The sequence below is a fragment of the Populus alba genome, chromosome 13 (assembly GCF_005239225.2).
Source record: "Populus alba chromosome 13, ASM523922v2, whole genome shotgun sequence".
Taxonomy (NCBI): domain Eukaryota; kingdom Viridiplantae; phylum Streptophyta; class Magnoliopsida; order Malpighiales; family Salicaceae; genus Populus; species Populus alba.
The window spans coordinates 12,870,141-12,888,758 of NC_133296.1; the positions used below are offsets into that span (position 1 = coordinate 12,870,141).

At 34.1% G+C, this 18,618-nt stretch overlaps 2 protein-coding genes and 1 non-coding gene across 3 annotated transcripts; 2 read left to right on the top strand and 1 right to left on the bottom strand.

The window, feature by feature from the left end:
• The first annotated feature begins 793 nt into the window (after nucleotides 1-793).
• LOC118043660 (uncharacterized) lies at nucleotides 794-5,074 on the top strand. The gene is made up of 7 exons (XM_035051699.2): nucleotides 794-955; nucleotides 1,033-1,131; nucleotides 1,578-1,710; nucleotides 1,831-1,934; nucleotides 3,104-3,275; nucleotides 3,394-3,534; nucleotides 3,607-5,074. The coding sequence occupies exons 2-7, from the start codon at nucleotides 1,082-1,084 to the stop codon at nucleotides 4,744-4,746; spliced, it is 1,740 nt and encodes a 579-aa protein (XP_034907590.1). The 5' UTR covers nucleotides 794-955; nucleotides 1,033-1,081; the 3' UTR covers nucleotides 4,747-5,074.
• Nucleotides 5,075-7,940: 2,866 nt separating this feature from the next.
• On the top strand, nucleotides 7,941-8,100 carry LOC118043682 (U1 spliceosomal RNA). Its single transcript, XR_004686689.1, has one exon. It is a non-coding gene; the product is annotated as a U1 spliceosomal RNA (small nuclear RNA).
• Nucleotides 8,101-8,366: 266 nt separating this feature from the next.
• Nucleotides 8,367-15,334, bottom strand: LOC118043661 (somatic embryogenesis receptor kinase 2). Its single transcript, XM_035051700.2, has 11 exons — nucleotides 14,767-15,334; nucleotides 13,836-13,968; nucleotides 13,639-13,710; nucleotides 11,853-11,996; nucleotides 11,285-11,356; nucleotides 11,101-11,172; nucleotides 10,906-11,018; nucleotides 9,977-10,108; nucleotides 9,561-9,902; nucleotides 9,005-9,399; nucleotides 8,367-8,904 (listed from the first exon to the last, which is right to left on the bottom strand). The coding sequence occupies exons 1-11, from the start codon at nucleotides 14,858-14,860 to the stop codon at nucleotides 8,590-8,592; spliced, it is 1,884 nt and encodes a 627-aa protein (XP_034907591.1). The 5' UTR covers nucleotides 14,861-15,334; the 3' UTR covers nucleotides 8,367-8,589.
• Nucleotides 15,335-18,618: the final 3,284 nt, after the last annotated feature.

Consider the following 18,618-nt stretch of genomic DNA (forward strand, 5'->3'; position numbering starts at 1 on the left):
GTAAAATTAAAAAATAAAACAGAACTCATATTATATATTCATAATGGCAGCGCGCGCACATATATATATATATATATAAAAGATATGATATTTATATCATAATTTAAAATATACATTAACAAATAAATTAACTCAAAAAGATATAACTCAACTAGTCAGGTTATAGGTTTACTCTTTAAAGATTACTAATTTGAGTTTCATAAATTTTAGGATCATTGGAGAAATTTACATGGTCATTAGCTTTAGAATTTGTAAAATTAGTTAAGGTTATTGCAGGCTGATTTATACATTCACGTTAATAAAAAAAAATCAAATGGATTGTTCATACAGTATAATAATATTATAAGATGAAGTTGTCAATTGATTAAAGTTAAAAATCTAAACAGTTCAAAGGCTTAATAATATCAATGTACTATATTTTATTTCCTAGTGTCATTACATGGCCCACTGAATCAGGGCTTAGATACATAATGCAAAAAATTTCTATGAGTACTGGACCGACGAGGCAGCTTCACCGGAAGCACGTAAAGCCGTGTTTGGTCCCACATGAAGAGGATATTTAATATATATATTTTTTATATTTTTTATTTAAAAATATATTAAAATAATATATATTTTTTTATTTTTTATAATTATCTTTATATTAATGCATCAATATAAAAATATAAAAAATTAAATTAAAAAAAAAACTAAATTTTACCCAACCCCTTTTAAAAACATAATATCAAACAAGTGTGAAGCATTGATAATATCTTTTTTCTCCGGCAATAATTAAGGGGTTGTTTGGAAAAGTTACTGTTTTTAATGTGTTTTAAAAATATGTTTTATTAAAAAAAAAAAAGAATCATAGAAATCTTACATCTTAAGCAAAAACTAAATAAAAAACGACAGAACTCATTTGTGTATATATATAATAATAATTAAACTAGTTGTCTTCTCTTTTCTAGCGGAGCAGGTATTTTCTTCTTTTTGAAATTCAAGATTTCTGTTCTTCTTTTGCTATATTATCTAACAGAAACAATTTCTCTACAGTTATAATTGTTGATCTGATCTCTGTTATTCTTATTCAAAATAAGAAATCATGTCGATGATCGATTCCTTCTTCAACAAAGGCTTTAAAGCCGCTAAATGGTAATTGATTTCTATCTTCCTCTATTTTGTTTTTCTCTTTTTTTGATTTGGAATTCTGGGTTTTGTTTGGTTTCTGAGAAAATGACGATATTAGTAATAAAAAAATTCAAAATTTAACCGTGATGAAATTCAATGTACAATCTATTTTGAATTTGTTGTTCTTTGGATAAATTAAAGAAATATGGACTGCACAAAACTTTTCTTTTTTCATATTTTACTGGTTATTAGCAAAAAAAAAAAGTTATCAATTAAGGATTTGGGTATTTATCTCTTGTGCTGTAGATATTTTGTTTATTAAAAAGTAAATAGAATTCATCGAGAATTTGGAGCGTTCGTACTTTTTTTTGAGTTATGTTTTGATTAAATGCTATCATTACTTATTGTTTCTGGGGTTTAAAGTTTTGATGAGGATTGTTGTTTTTTCAACTTGTTTTGCTTGTATACAGTAAAACCCTGTTGAAGTTGACGATCCCTAGGATAAAGTTGTTGAGGAACAGAAGAGAGATTCAGCTGAAGAATATGCGTCGAGACATTGCTAAGCTTCTTGAAACTGGTCAAGAAGCTACTGCTCGCATTCGGGTTTGCTACTTTCTTATTAATATCATCTTTTATAGTATGAACTAGCTTTGCTGTTTTTAGTCTTTTTAAGGTACCTGCAGAAGGAATGATCTTACGGTGTTGTTGATATTTCCATTTCAGGTAGAACACATAATAAGAGAGGAGAATATGATGGCTGCTCAAGAGATCATTGAATTATTCTGTGAGCTTATTTCTGTGCGCCTTCCGATTATTGAAACACAAAGGTTATTCCTCGCATCACATTATCTGGCTTGCACTATGTTTATTTCTCCTGGTTTGTTAATTCACTTTCCCTATGGATTCTTGTCTTTTGTATGGTGCCTTTTGCAATTAGTGACCGGAAACTAATAGGGATAAATTTAGATAGTTTGTTTTCGTTAATATTAGACATGCTGAACTAGAGATATTTCCATCCGCACATGAATTTTATAGGTTTGTTAACAGTGCATCATAGCTATGAAAGTTTTGTAGGTATTATTGCTTGTGTTTTCTTCAAGTAGCAGGCTTAAAAAAAACTACTGACCTTCCCTGAAAACCAGAGAACCAAAAGGCTGAGGAAATGGAAGTGGAAGAAGTAGTCATTGAACAAACTACTGATATTCATATCTATACATGCAAAAAGACTAGAGAAGCACAAACTTGGGATGGTTTTTAATGTTTTAACCTTTCTTAAGTTTTAACATACTACATCGTAATGATGGATGTTTTTTTACTCCTCTGGGCTGCCCTGCTCTACTCTGGAGAGTCGCCATTTCTTGGTCTAGGGAGAAATCGTGATTACTTTCCAGACTTGTTTTGGCTAGAGAAGTGCCAGTCAATGATCTTTTATATTTTTTCTTTAGCTTAGAAACTCTAGGCCGTTGTCTAAATGTGGCATCTGACATAATTGTTTAAGATTAAGATTGTGAACTATTAAAGGTGAGAATGGGGTCAAACCTGCAAGATAAAAAATTAGGAGGTTCATTGGTGACTGTTATCTTATAGTTGCTATGACATGTTAATTGTGAACTGGCAGAGGCATCATGGTCGTGGGATGTCTTAAAATCAGTCAATACTATGATAGGTTTGCAGACAGTATAGTTACTAAGTGCCTCTTATAAATCCCCAAGTTGGATCTAATCTAACCAGTTATCTTCTTCATATAGGAGTTCCAATGTAGCTGGGGAATCAATTTGTTTATGTTTCCTATCCTGTCAATAATTCTTTATGGGTATACAATTTCATGAATGCCAACATCTGTGTGTCGCTCTGCTATTTTATTTGCTTAATCCAGCATGTAATAAATTTATACCTATGTGAAATGAGTTGAAGAATCTCCGTAGCTACTTGGAGCTAAGAACTCCACTCATTTTCTTAGATTGTATTTTTTAAATGTCATTTTTTCCTTTTTCAGGGAATGTCCTCTAGACTTGAAAGAAGCTATATCCAGTGTTTGTTTTGCGGCTCCAAGATGCGCGGATCTACCTGAGCTACTGCAGGTTCAAATCCTATTTGCTTCCAAATATGGAAAGGAATTTGTAGCTGCTGCAACTGAGCTTATGCCATCTTGTGGTGTTAATCGTCAGGTTTTTTGGATTTCTATCTTATGCCTTGATTTATTTCTCGCAACAAGTTCCTTTTGCTTATGTTTATGCTTATGCCTCTTTTCTTCTGACATTTTTCCTATAAATTGAAAACCTGCAGTTGATAGAACTCTTATCAGTTCGTGCGCCTTCACCTGAAAAAAAACTGAAGCTTCTGAAGGAAATTGCTGAAGAGAATGAGCTAGACTGGGACCCAGCTGCATCTGAAACTGAGCTCTTAAAAAAGCACGAAGACTTGTTGGTAAGTAGTTTGGTGCAGCTGCTTCAATTCTTGTTATCTTTCCATGTCTTATGTGTGTTCTCTCTTTGTCAGAATGGTCTGACACATATCACTGATCCAACACCTGTTGCTGGTCCGACACATATCACTATGTTGCCTCTTCCAAAAGAGAAGCATGATGAAGCACTGAATGCTCCTGATCATGCTGAGCATGAGCAGCCTGATTCCGATACAGATTTCGACCCATTAGATTTACCTGAAGTTCCTAAGATCTCACCTCTGCGAAGTGCAAATTCTGCCTTGGCACCAGAAATAGCTCCACCTGCACAAGCTGCTCTACACCCTGACATCAATCATGAGTCATCAAATCACTCCATGACTCACAAAGATCTATCACAAGAACCTCATTTTGAACATGGTGATGTGATTGAAAAAAAGTCAGTGGCTACCAGGGATGAAATTTCAAGCACTGCAGTAAGTGACAGGGAAGAAAAACAGTTTCTTCCTTTCATTTCCCCCCCTTCACTATCTTCTGAATCATTTTCAGCAATACCAAGCACTTTGCCACCCTCTGCATCAAGGACCGAAAGTGAGGCCAATTTGGATCTGCAGAATGTTTCAGCTGCTGTGCAGCGCACTGTGGAGACTGCTAAACATGCAGCAATACCAAGCACTTCACCACCCTCTGTAATGAGGACCAGAACCGAGGCTAATGTGGATCTTCAGGATGTTTTAGCTGCAGCACATGCTGCTGCCGAGTCTGCTGAACGTGCGGCGGCGGCGGCTCGCTCAGCAGCAACTCTTGCCCAGGCAAGGATTAGTGAGCTAACCAGGAAAAACAGTGAGAAGTTCCCTGAGGATGATAACCCGTTTTTTGTGGCTACTTCCGGTCATTCAGCCTCTACTGAAATGCCACACTTTGTTCACCAACAATCTTTTGGTGACCCAGGTAGTGTTCCCAACTATGAAGACTCCCATCGACCTCATGAAGACCACCAGGCATCAAAGTTGTCGGATATTCCTTCCTTTGAGAAACTCAAAGTGGATTATGATTCTCCTCCTAGTAATCATGTTGCTGAGCAAGGGCCTGTTAGTCACCAGCCACAGAGATTGCCTTCAATGGACGATGAGCCATACTTCACATACCCAAATTTGTTCACATCACAAAACTCAAATCTCGGATCTGGTGCACAATCTGCTACAGATCATTCTCGTTCTACCTATGACCTTTAAGTTGAGTCCTGTGCATTTGTTATGTGGGAACCTTTAAGTTGAGTCATGTGCATTGGTTATGTGGTGAATTGACTGCAAAATACAAATATGGTATGAGCCATTTTTATTGTTATTTGTATAGTGTGAGATTATTAGTCGTAGTGGTGTTAATTCCCTAGAGTTGTTTCTGCAATCATGTTCAATGAGGTTTATAATAAGGAAATTTCAATTACTTGATGTAGTTGAGAAGCCATCTCAGACAAGTTCGTGTATTTTGAGTTTGTCAAGTTTAGGATTCATGTACAGAAACCGTATTATGTTGCAGGTAATGAATTCATATTTCCTTGAATTTTGACATTCAATTTTGAGAATGTCATCCAGTAAAGAGTGCAAAGATCTGACAAAACCTTGTGCCTGTGTTTATTGGTTTTGCAGATTATTTTTTCCTTTTTTATCTGAGTTTATTTTATGGCTTGGTCATAAATATTGAGCTACGTGCAAAATCTACCAAGGAAGCAATGTCATCAATGATTAGGTGAATACACACACACACACACACACACAGAGGAGATAAAGGATCCATTTTCATTATTGATTTGCAATTATTTGTCCAAGTATGATTTTTTTCAGACAAAATACAGAAGTTTCTAAATATGCAACTTATCTTGATTTTATTTTTCTTATACTTGCTATATGCAACCATACACATTGTCATAATTTAATTTTTGAATTTTTAAAAATAATATATAAAAAATAAGAAAAAAATAAATGAATAAAAAATATTTGAGAACTGGGTTTAAGACAACATAAATTTAAAGTTCAAGGATTGAGTTATAATTTGAGATTTAATTTGGTAAAAAATTAAAAAAAATTGAAAGTTTGAGGATTTCATTGAACTTGAAATTGTTTAATTAATGAAATTAGGGATCCAACTGTTAAATGTTAAAAGTTCAGAGCTCAATTTTAAAATATTCATTTCGAGTGAAAATGGTATCGTTTTCAACCCACACTGTTCATCATCTCATCTTCCTGAAGACCGATTCAACAAGGAGAATTAACAATAAAAGGCCAAATAAAGACAAGCAGAGGGGCAGACTAAAAAGGAAAGAATAGACAGAGAGTATATAGATCAATATTTTTCTATTCATTTCAAACCACCATGATATCGGGTGTGAGACGCATTCATTTCATTGAATTTTTTAAAACCCAAACGCACCATGATATCGGGTGTGAGACGCATCACATATTAATATTTTAGATAAAAAGCATTGAAATTAAATCAAGTGCTGATCATTTGGATAATCGTCCATGAAATGCAGGTGATGTAAATTGGAAAGACATAAATTATGCATCCTACTGCCACATCATAACAAAAAATAAAAAAATGGTGCGAATTTTGGTTTGTTTATACCATTTGCATGATTATGGAAAAGAATGTTAGTAACCAGTGCTCAAAGTCCTTAAAAATCAAAAGATTATTACTTCTATAGATATGTAATATGGAAAAATAAAAAGTTAGTTAATTCGAGTTAACTTGTAAAATTTATAGTCTTGATTATAAAATCGCGAATAATTCAATAAATTTTTTTTAAAGAAAATTAGCAAAGCTATTTTCTTTAAAAAAAAAACTTATGTTAAACGATGAAAAAAAAAAGAAAAAAAAAAGAAAGATGTTGACCCCGTTAACTTCTTAAACCTATAACTTGAGTCATTAGACCAAAAACACCATACATAAAAAAATTATAAAGCTTAATTTTCAACAAATCAAATACAAAGGAATGAAGCCAAGAAAAAAAAAGTCAATTATACAAAAAGGATCTAAAATAAAAATAACAAATAAAATAAAGAGAATCAAAATAAAAAATAAATGAGAGAGAGAGAGAGAGAACACATTTTTTATTAGAGGGTTAAATTGAAAAGAAAAATAAATTTAAGAAAAGGACAAAAAAATAAAAAAGGAGGACCAAATTATATATATATATATAAAATACAACATAAACTTGGATTGAATTATGAAATTGAAAAACTATAAAAAATTTTTTACAAAAGAACAAAGAAAAAAAAATAAAATCTAAAGAAGAAGAACTGGAAAAAATAAAATTATACATGATAAATTAGAATTTAAGGATTAAATTGAAAACAAATAAAATTTTAACAAAAGGGTCAAAAACAAAAAAATCAAAATCAAAAGAATAAGGTTTGAAGTTGAAATGTTGATAACAAAGAGAACCAACTTGTGTTTTTTCAGGGTAGAAGAGAGAAAAAAAAGAAGGTCGATCGACTAGCAACAAACTGCCCTGTTGTTATCGACACACACCACATTAGAAGAAAAAAAGGACATGGCGATGCATCCAAATACACGGCGAAATGAACATTTTATGCCACTGGAAGGCTCCACACTTGTCACCCAAAGGCGCGGTGTCCTCCTACATACTGATGCGTGCATGCTAACAACTTTTTTGGAATTAATTAATATTTAATTGAATTATAAACCATGCCCTTGATTATCACAATGATTACAAGAAAAAAAAAACATGAAGATAAAGATCAATTTTTGATATTTTTTTTTTATTCAAAGGATCTACCTATTAATTTACTGTACATGAGTAAATAAATAAAAAGATATTTATACACATTTTCGCCAATTTTATAATTTTATTATTTTAAGAGGCGTTCAAATTATTTTATTGTGCTTAAAAATAGAAAAAAAATTCAATTATACCCCTGGATAATCCTTTCATAATTAAAGCACCATGTGAAAAAATAAAACACACTCCAACACAAATACGCAATTAGAATATTTTGGAAAAACAAGAATGTCAATGTACAGTGACATACATGATTAATTTTTTTACATCCAACTTTAGCTTTTTTATATAAATTCTATGGAAATAAACAATTAGTTGGTTGAATTATCTCTACTTTATATTATCTAGCATAAAAATACAATAATTATCGAAATTTGATTTTTTTTCTTTCTAAATAGCACAATTAAAAAGAGGGTAAAATAATAGTTAAAAACTTAATGAGAAAAATAACATAGTTTAGTCGCTAAACTGTTTGGAAGCAGGCAGGGCACATGTGGGGGTATTTAAGTCTTCTGTTTCGCTTGAGGAAGTGATGTCGCGAGGCAGTCTGGAATCCCACATCGAGGAAAAACAAGAAGGGTCATAAGGCATGCAGGTATAAATTAGAAGGCCTCAGCAACGTTACCCATACTTACCTGGACGGGATCAATGGGTGATCCTGAAGGCCCATGGTCTAGGTCTGTGACCTCCATTGCACGCAGGAGGGGTGCTGGCCTAAGGTCTCCCCAAGAGGGAGAGCCTACGTCAAAATTTGTGGCAGAGGGGGCTGCGCCAGTCGCGGCCCCTGTCCAACTAATTCTTTAATTCAATTACAAGATCAGCTTCTTTCAATGCATAAAAGATCAGTAAGCCTGTCGTTAATCTTTACCCAATGTCCAAAGAAGCGGGCCAGATAATTAAGTTCGTTATGTGAACTCAGCAATTCGAAATTGGACACTCGGTGAAAGACTCACGGGTCCAGCAACAGATAGTCCATGGAGTCGGTTTCCTCGATCAACAATAATTAATTTGAAAAACTCACTACTCTGGTCTGCCATGGCATGTACTTGCAGGCGGTAGACAAGATTGAACTGCATAGGTTGTATCTAAATGTCAATGACTCCAAATGTCGGCAGACGACAAATTGCAGTCCAACAAAGCGACTTGTAAGCACAAAAGGTAATGAATAGAATAATGCATACTGGACTTACACGAGCTTAAAATCAGGTTACATTCATCAAATCAGAAGAAAAAAAAGAAGAAGGGGGAAGTACTCTCTCTTGTAACTGTGCCAGGGTCACCTCGGACCAGATAATTCGACTGCATGTAGATTTTCTGTGGAGTCAACAATCCAGTCAGAACTAGGATGAGGAGCTAATTCCACCTCCTGACGTAGAACTTCAACCTTTTGCCACTCATCCCATCTCTCTGCCAAACCATCACCTTCAAGCATTCTCACCACATCCGACATCTTAGGCCGCTCCATTGGGGAGCCTTGAGTGCAGAGCAGGGCAACCTGGATTAGTTGCTCCACCTCAGCTTCCACATATTTGTTTTGGAGATCAGGATCGACTAGCATTTCTAGCTTTTTCTCCTTGAGAAGTCCTTTTACCTGAGACAGTATCAAGTGCATCAGGTACATGAACAGACACAACTACACAATACCTTGACAAAAACATGAATAAAATAAGAGCACAGTGAAATGCGCATACCCAATCAAGTAACATGACATCGTCATCATTTGCCAGCCGGGCAAGGTCAAAAGCCCTCTGTCCAGTAATTAGCTCCAGAAGCATGATTCCATACCCAAAAACATCAGTTTTCTCAGATGATTTACCAGTAGATAGGTACTCTGGAGCGATGTGTCCTATTGTACCACGGACAGCAGTGGTGACATGCGTATCCTTGTAGTCCATCAATTTTGCCAGCCCAAAATCCCCGACAACAGCCTCAAATTCCTCGTCCAACAAAATATTTGCAGCTTTAACATCCCGATGAATAATCTTTGGGTCACAATGATCATGCAAATAAGATAAACCCCTTGCGGATCCCAATGCAATTCGCTTTCGCATTGGCCAATCTAGAGGAGGCTGTGAAGGTGGGCGTTCTACAAACATACATCCATGGAATGGTTAAGACAACGCTATAATGGTGGGCACAAAGGTAGTATCAAAAGGCACAGATTGATCGACCTATCTGATTATCAAAACAAATTGTGCCAAGGCAGTTAAAATATCAAAGATAAATGCCAATGATAGCAAGCTTTACCCCTCAAACATGATGCAACACTTCCATTAGCCATGTAGGGATAAACAAGCAGTCTTTCAGTTGGTGTCATGCAAAAGCCACGTAACCGGAGGAGATTCCGATGCACAGCCATGCTTATCATCTCTACTTCTGTTTGAAACTGTAGCTCCCCTCCAGGTGTACGCTCTTCTTTAAGTCTCTTTACAGCCACCAATGAGCCATCTGCTAGGCGTCCTTTGTAAACCTTACCAAACCCTCCTCTACCCAGAATATTTTTGTTGCTAAAGGTGTCCGTTGCAACTTGTAATTCTCGCAGAGAAAACCTTTTAAGCTGCCCTAGATGAACTTCAGGATCCTCTTCAGCTGCAAAGGAATATAAACATACTTAATCAAACTATCCTACAAGTCTAAAATCTGTTTTCAGTTAATACACTAACCAGGCACGTCAAAGAAGAATTCTTGAGGTTTCCTCCGACGCCACCAAGCAAATGCCAATGCTGGGGCAGCAAACAGTAAGGCTGCACCAGCTGCAACTCCTCCAGCAATTGCTCCAGTGGCACTATACCCTCCTGAAGTTGCATGCAAAAAAAAGCCCAAAATTAGCATAACAAGAAATCAAATTCTAGACAAACTATTCACTTGTAAACCAAATATCGATCAAAAGCTAATCTAGTCAGACAATACATTTCATTTTCACTGATTATTAACAATAAAATTAAGAAAAATTAGCTCTGCCTATGGCAAGTGAAACCTTGATGCCTTTGCAGACAAAAGAGATGAAGCTTCCAACTGGTTTTCCATTACATACTTGCCCACAAAAAGAAAACTAAATCAAGGAAAGTGAAAAACAAGAGATAAAAAATTATGGTTTCTTGAGGTGATGGAATTGGCAGTGTAAAACATGTTTCAGTCAACAATATCCATATCAGATTATAAATTTCTTAAAATATCACTGCATTAATCAAATGGGTTTTATAACCACAATTAAATCAATTACAATTAATTTAAAACCTACAAGTTAAAATGTATAGCATTATATTTTTGTGTAAGTATTGTTATATCACGTATTAAATATTCCAGCCAGTTTGTACAACACGAGAAACAAACAGGAAAAAAAACAAACTTCATATTGATACAGACTACACAGACACAAAATTCAGAAGGTATTTTTAGCAGTATGCATAACTTGGACCGCACAACAGCTCACATTGACCATGCAATGCTAGAACAATGAACTTTGAGCATAAAAATCCAGTTCACATGCCAAAAATGATGACCAACCACGCTGAAGGGTTAAGAAAATACTACAATGGGAGAGCATGCTCTACACCTTTTAAGTTCAAACTATGAATGAATAGCAGATTACCTGGTGAAGAAATTGGAGGTGGTGGGACAAATGGAGGAGGGGGAGAAAATGGAGGAGACCCTGGGCAGGGATGACCAGTAACTGGTCCACACAGATCCAAGTTGTTAGCAAAACTGAAAGGGAAAACGAAGCTTTTCAGAAAAGATTTCAAAACCAGTCCATTAAGGGCAGGTAATGCTCTGATGATAATCAAACCTTATGGGAGTGAATAGTGAGAAGGAACCATTATCTGGAACTACTCCAGAGAGGTGGTTGTTTGAAAGATCCCTGCATTCAAAATGAAAAAAAAAAAGAACTCTTAGTCTTGAATTGCAAATGATTACTTTGAAAGAGCAAGATATGATTCTTCATGACAGGTAGAAAATAACTTGGCACTCACAGTACTTGAAGAGCTGAGATATTAGTCAATGAAATTGGAATTGGCCCCGTCAAACTATTGTTATTAAGCCGACTATCCTTGCACCAAACATGCCAAAATAAATAAATAAACAAGATCTAAAATCATTCAAGAGAAGCAACTCACATTAACAACATAAACATATACCATAAAAGTATATTAAGGTCAAGAATATAAAAGCCATGTGAAATAATGAATTTGCACAATTGATTGGGCATGCAAGTGCAGATGCAGGTTAACAGCACTTGTGTGCATGTCTAACATGAAGCAACTGCAATTTTTCATTTGATGACTCCTTAGACATGGCTACAGCTCAGAGATTCTGGCAGTTCAATAGAACCAAGAGCCAACTAATAACTTCATTTTGTTTTCCTTTGCAGTGTTATAGCTCAAATGACCATTCAATCAAACATTAGTCATCCTACAACAATGTACACATAACAAAAAGCATGACTAGTAATGGATAGTAATAAAGAATAGATAGGATATAATGGCAATTTGGAAACTACACAATAAACATTGACACTGAATATTATAGGAGCATACTTACAGGAATCGCAATTTTGACAGCTTGCCCAAAGTGTCTGGAATGGGACCAGTAAAACTATTCAAGTAAAGATCCAAGCTCACCAGGGTAGTCAAATTTCCAAGATCACTAGGAATTGGTCCGCTTATGTTATTACTGTAGAGCTCCCTGTAGCAAACAATTTGGCTTGGTGAATCATGCAAGGAAAAATTAAAGATGAGGAAAGATGCATCAACGACAGATTCATGAAACAAGATTTAACAAACTGCTACGGGTCATTTTCCATAACTAGATCAAGCAGGATATCCTTTTTCATCTGTTCAAGACAAAATACATCATTGCTAAATTTGCTTAGTTATTTTGCGCCTTTTACCAAACAATTCTCCAGGTCTTGATCCACATGAGATGATGTTATATTACACTATCTAATTTACATAAACCCAACTATAACATCGAGGCATGGAGCTAATGCAAGATCTAGGATGAATATCACAATGTAGCCATTTAATCTTGTTCTGCTAGATAAAGCAGCAGAAACAGTGCCACAAGTTTTTGATACATCTTCTAAACAAATTTTCAGTCATGGAATACATTTGGCCACATTCAATCTCACTGACCAAAGCTAAAAGCACAGAGTTTCATGCCAGAAAAGCATTAAATCCTTTTCCTGAGACCTTAGCACATACTGTTGAGACTTTCCTATGCTCAAAGATGAGCATCAGTACATGTAAGATTGTTCCGTGAAAATCTCAAGGGGTCGTAGCTAGGTACAATGCTAAGATTTTTGGGATTGTAGCCATGGAGAAACAGGGCTTGAGTCTTGGGAACAAGCACTTCCGGCAAAGTGCTAAGATAGTCTCCAAATTCTTCCTCCCAGGATACCACTCCAGTGGAACAATACCCATGAAATGCCTTCTTCTTTTCTTCTTTATAACAAGATAGCATTTCACTCATTGTGAATGGAGTTATAATTAAGTGATGGGTCATCCAATACACAGAACAGGGACTCAGAACATAAAAGATTTCTTACTTTCTGCTGACTTTCAATAGGAAATACGAGCTTCACTCAACCAGACAGCTGACTTCATGTGCGTTAGATTTAGTTAGACCACTGGAAATGGTAACATAATTGGAAATATCCAATTCTTTCACAGTTCATTGTTCTGTCTCATGGGCTCCATAGTTTTAGTGAACATCTGCCAACATAAACAATCTAGATAATATTTCCAAAATCATTTCCCACTTGGATGAGTATTGAGAATAATATCTCATGCTGCTTTCTTTTTTTTGTCATCACATCTCCCATCCTTATAATGTAACCTCTTTCGGAGAATTAGCCCCGACAGAGAATGCCGTCAACCCTTTCCAATTGACCTATGAACTTTAGTCCAACCCATACGTCTGACATGAACTAGATCCTTTTCTACCCCAGCGAGGATATAATAACACAATATCTTCGAGAGAAAATGAAGCACTTGCTACTAATCTCATTCAAGAATCTTTTTTTAACTCAGAAAAAAATTGCTGAACTGTTCAACATGGAAATACATCTACACTTAAATGTATATGCACTAATTCCAAAATCATATTTTTCCAGAAAGAGAAAATAAACTTTTTGATGATTTCAGAAAAATATATTTCTGGGGAATCAACATCATTCATTTTGACAAAGAAATGAATGTTTGAGAACATTTATTTGTGTCTCCAAATGCAACTTGATCTGTAATATTGCACTTCAAAATCTCCTTTACAAGAGCAAGGGAACTGGTGCGGTGCACAAATGTATTCAAAATCAGAGAGCAGGACTTACAAGTATTGCAAGTTCTTAAGCAGGCCAAGCTGTGGAACAAGCTGACCAGATAAAGCAGCATTTCCAAGATCACTGTGCAATTAAGAAGAAATATCACAGCCTGTATTCCTCAGGAATGCTTAAGTAAGCTAATACGTTTGTAACAAGTTACATCATAAGCTTGTTCTTGAGGAACACCAAAAGGGAAAGAAGCTTACACTCTTATAACACTATTATCATTGTTACAGGTGACATGAAACCACGTGCATGGGTTGACAAGGGTAGGATCCCAACTCTGCAGGACATTGTTTGGATCATTCAAATTGCTCCTCAGGCTATGCAAAGCATCACCTGTTTTCAAGCAAGCAAACCAGTTAAGTTAGGGGTTGACAACTGATAACAATACACTAGTTAAGGCACACTATATACAGAGAAAAGTCAATGAGGTATAGGAACAATGTGGCTGACCCTTGCTTCAGGGCATTTCATTTATAAACATGAAAGAAGAAGAAAAGGAGATTTTTTTTCTCAAAAAAGATGAAGAAAGTGCAGGGTTCAAGGCAGAAATGCACCAAATGTGCAAGACAGGAATAATCTCACAGTAACCATCCATTCATTATCTAATGTATATGGAAGGATATACATCCATAACAAAATGTATCTCAAAGCAAGTACAGATTCTTAAAGCATTTGATAAATCCCTCAAGAGATATGAATTTTAAAGTGGAGAACAAAAAGGCAATGTCTCAATAGGCAAATTCTCAGGTACAAATAAAGCCATTTCAACTATCATCTTAATTCTAAAAAGTTACGAACAGTAAAAAATAACACAGAATCTTTAACTCTTGAGCTAAAAGATCAACAACCTTTACCTCAAATTTACATCACACATTCAAATTCACCATCAAGAGCAATAAATTGAAGAATTCAATGAGATCACCAGTACCCATTATCAAAGTACTTTACTCGACCACAGAAATTCATCCTTCACTCACCAAACAATTAATGAAAGCAAAAACAAAAATCCATTTTAACAAATCAGCAAATATAGCAAAAAAAACCGAGATCAAACTCAAATTTTCCAAAAAAGAAAAAACCAACAAAACTACAGTACCAAAAAACCAATAAATGAGCGCAGACACAACACACCTTCCATATTACCCAAAGCCAGCCATACTGGATGCAGCAGCAACGCCAAGATCAACAACCACACAAAAAGAAAGTCCCCAACTTCCCTCTCCATAACCCACCAAAGCTCTTGAATTTAATCTCTCAAGCTCCTCAGATCCAAACAACAACAAACCAAAACCCAACTCACCATTACATAGGCAACCAAAAATTAAAAAATAAGACCCACAAAACCCCTAACATTCCATTTTCTCTTTCATCTCCGTGACAACAACAAAAACACTAGCAACCCCACCATTTTTCTCCCTCTAAAAACTAACCTGATCTCTCACACCCCATTATACCTCACTTCAAAAAGGTCACAACTTTATGACAATACCACAAAACCCACCACAAAAAACACAACAACAATTACCAAGTCGAAAAATTTCAAAGCATTTTCGGTTCACTACCACTTCACTTTCTTTTTCGTAATAATAGTAACTAAAAATGAAAGGAAAAAAAAAAAAATGGAAGCTCTCCTTTTCAGCTTAATGAGTGAAAGTGTGCGCTTATCTATGTTTATTTATTACACCTTTTTTTCTTCTCTTTTTTTAATGGTTTCCTCTTACGAGGAGAGAGATGTAGCGTTGCCCGGACAGGGAGCTGAAGGTACCCGTTGCCCGAACGCAGTCAAAAACAGCATTCGCGCTATATCGTGGAAAGTGACGTGACCCCCAAAAACACCGTTTTTCTGTCAATACATTTTCTTTGGGTAAGGTATAAATTTGTCCTTGTGCTATTAAAGTGGTAGGGCTTTGGTCCTTAAACAAGAAATTAATTATGTTTTAAGGACATATAATTCTACTAATTTCTAATTACCTTTGCATCAGTCATCATAATTACTTGATTTGTTAGCCCATCAACCTCAGTGGTTTTATCCCCATCATAAATTTCAATACCTAAACCTTAATTAGATTGTAAAACCTTTGATCAAGTAAATTGGCCCTCGGAAATTTAATTTAAGAGAAAACAAGATTGTCAAAGCAAGCAACTTTAATCATGAAAGGGTTTAGAGAAACTGTAAAATTGCATCCCTTCAACCTAATTAGAGATTATTATACATTAATAAATAAATTCACAGACTCGAATGATGAAATTTTTTGTCGAGGGACCAAACATTCAGTGCCTTAATAATTGGGGGATGGATTTACACTTTTGTATAATGTTTTGGTTTGGACATGTCAAATATTCGGACCAAAGGGTGTGATAAAGGCATGAGAGACGGTGTCTTTGGTATAATAGCGATGTGTGCCCGTGTGTGTGTTTTATTTAAATAAAAAACAAAGCGTCTTCATTTCCGTTTGAAGGGGTATATTTATTTTTTTAAGAAACGGGCCCGTTCTCTAACGGCATACGTCTATTGATAGAACAGAACAACCTGTACCTGACTATTTTATTATTATTATTATTAATATAAATATTCAATTTATATCTGCCTCAGTTTAATTTTTTAAATTTTAAAATTAATAATTAACTTTAAAAATTTATAAAATTCAAATAGGTAATCTCTATAAAATAAACTTAAAACCTAATTATTTAAGCTATACATTTTATATTTTCATGACTAATATTTTATTTTTTAAGTAAAAAGATGACATAAAAATATAAATCTAAAAAAAAATAATTGATTCTAAAATTTATAAAACTTGAATTAATAATTTTAAAAAAAATAAATTTATACCTACATTTTTTTTTTTTTAGGCCAGAAAAAGACACAAAAGTAGTAGGGTTACGAAGAGGGTGTCGGCCTACAAGGGAATTCTCAGCACTGTACTTGGATCTTCAGTTCTTTTAAATTTGTGGGGGCAATATGCCCTAACAATAATATAATAATAAAAAAAGATGGATCTTCACTTAAAAAACCTAATGGTGAAAAACCCAGCAATCAGAACTTCGAACACTGGCCCCTTGAGGAAAAAAGGTCACTAGCTTTTTCTCTTGTTTAATATGGGAAAGAAAGGAGCCTCATGGACGTGCACGTGTTCACCTATTTGTTTTTGTGCATGTGTTTTCTGACTGGAGGCTAGAGGACGAAAGAGGATTAAATCTTTTGTTTCATATTTTGCAAGAGATCAAGTTTAGAAACAAAACTATTTCCATATAATAATTAAAATGAAAAAAACACACAGGTAAATTAGTACTTAGCGTGTTTGGCAGTGTGGTAATGGTTGCTTTTTAAATAACTTTTCGTGTCAAAATACATACCAATGATTTTTTTTTTTAAAAAAAAAATTATTTTTGACATCAGTACATCAAAAGGATCCAAAAAATACAAACCACATTAAATTTTAGCAAAAAACAAAATTTCAAATTTGGTGGGAACGCGACTTGCACCACGTTCCCAAACACTTCCTGAAAAGGTTGTTCGTCCTTCTTTTATAATAATTTGGACTTCCAATGAAACTTTTTGAAACTCTATGCTTCTTGCTCTATATTAGTTATAAATGAAGGAGCACGAGGCTCCATTGACAAAATATTTCATCTTTCCTTGTTAATTTTTGACAAGTTTTTTTCTTATAAAAAAGTTTTGGGATTAAAAAGTGATAAAAATAAAGTATGAATTAAGGTTTTCTTCTATCATGTTCTGTAATATAATTATAATTGTTATACCTCTCATTAGAACGTGACATCACGACAACCCTTCCTAGACAAGTTAAGAGGTCTTTGGTCGGATAAGGAGTTGTTGCATAGTATTATAGTTACTAGAAACCTTAATTGATCTTTAGAGATTCTAGAAAAAGAATTGGTTGCGTAAAGAAAATATCTTAGCATCTGTAATACGTATTATTTAAGTTAAGATGCATCATTTTTATTTGTGATTGTTATAATTTGAAGATATTTTAAATCTTATTAGCCTATTATGATAAAATTGCTATGATGAACAAACCTTGGTTTTTTAAGTCAAGAACTTAATCTAAAAGATGTCTAAGAAAAACAAGTCAATTTATAGCTTATACACTGCAAATGAACCACAACTAGAAATCCAAAGAGATTCAGGGATTTTCATTTTCTATCTTTTCTCTTTTGTATTTTGGATGTCCATAACTCTTGTACCATGAGACATAGGTTGGAATATCTCTAATTATGGTTGAGGCTTTTTTTATAACGAACTTGGAATATTTGGTTATTATATCATTCCAAATAATATTTTAGATACAATTTTTTTTTAATTTTTTTTATATTAAAAATGAATGAATTATATTATTTCCAATAATTTTTTGCATATTGAGCTTTAACAAATTTTTATTGAGCTTAGTCTTTTGTAAGTTTTTTTTAACAAACTTAAAAATTAGATGCAATACCAAACCAAATTGAATTACATAAACTTGACACAATGCCAATACCTTTATATTTTCACACTACAATATCTGCAAATTAGGTTTTCTACTTGGAAACAAATTGAATAATTCACGCATTAGAATTACTCAATATTAGACCTATTGTCACGGGGGCATCAAGCTATAGTGTCCAAATACTATCCTTGTTGAATATGGAAGATCTGAAACCCATAGTGTCCAGATATAAAAAAATCCTGAAAATTCATAAATTAAAGAAAAATTCATTTTAAACTAACAAGAAAAATAGTAGCTTCTAATTTTTATTGCAAGATCTTCTTAAAATTTGATTGGTATGAAATTTTAATTTTATATAAAACAAGATCTTTAAAATTTTCTAATAAATTTCAACCTGATGTAATGATTAAATTAAAAATTATAATAGTTAAAACTTACACATTGAAAAAAGAACATAAACATAAAACCATCTTTTTAATTTTTTTTTGTCATTAATCTTGCAATTGACTCAATTAACACCTCTAAAATGCATCTTTTC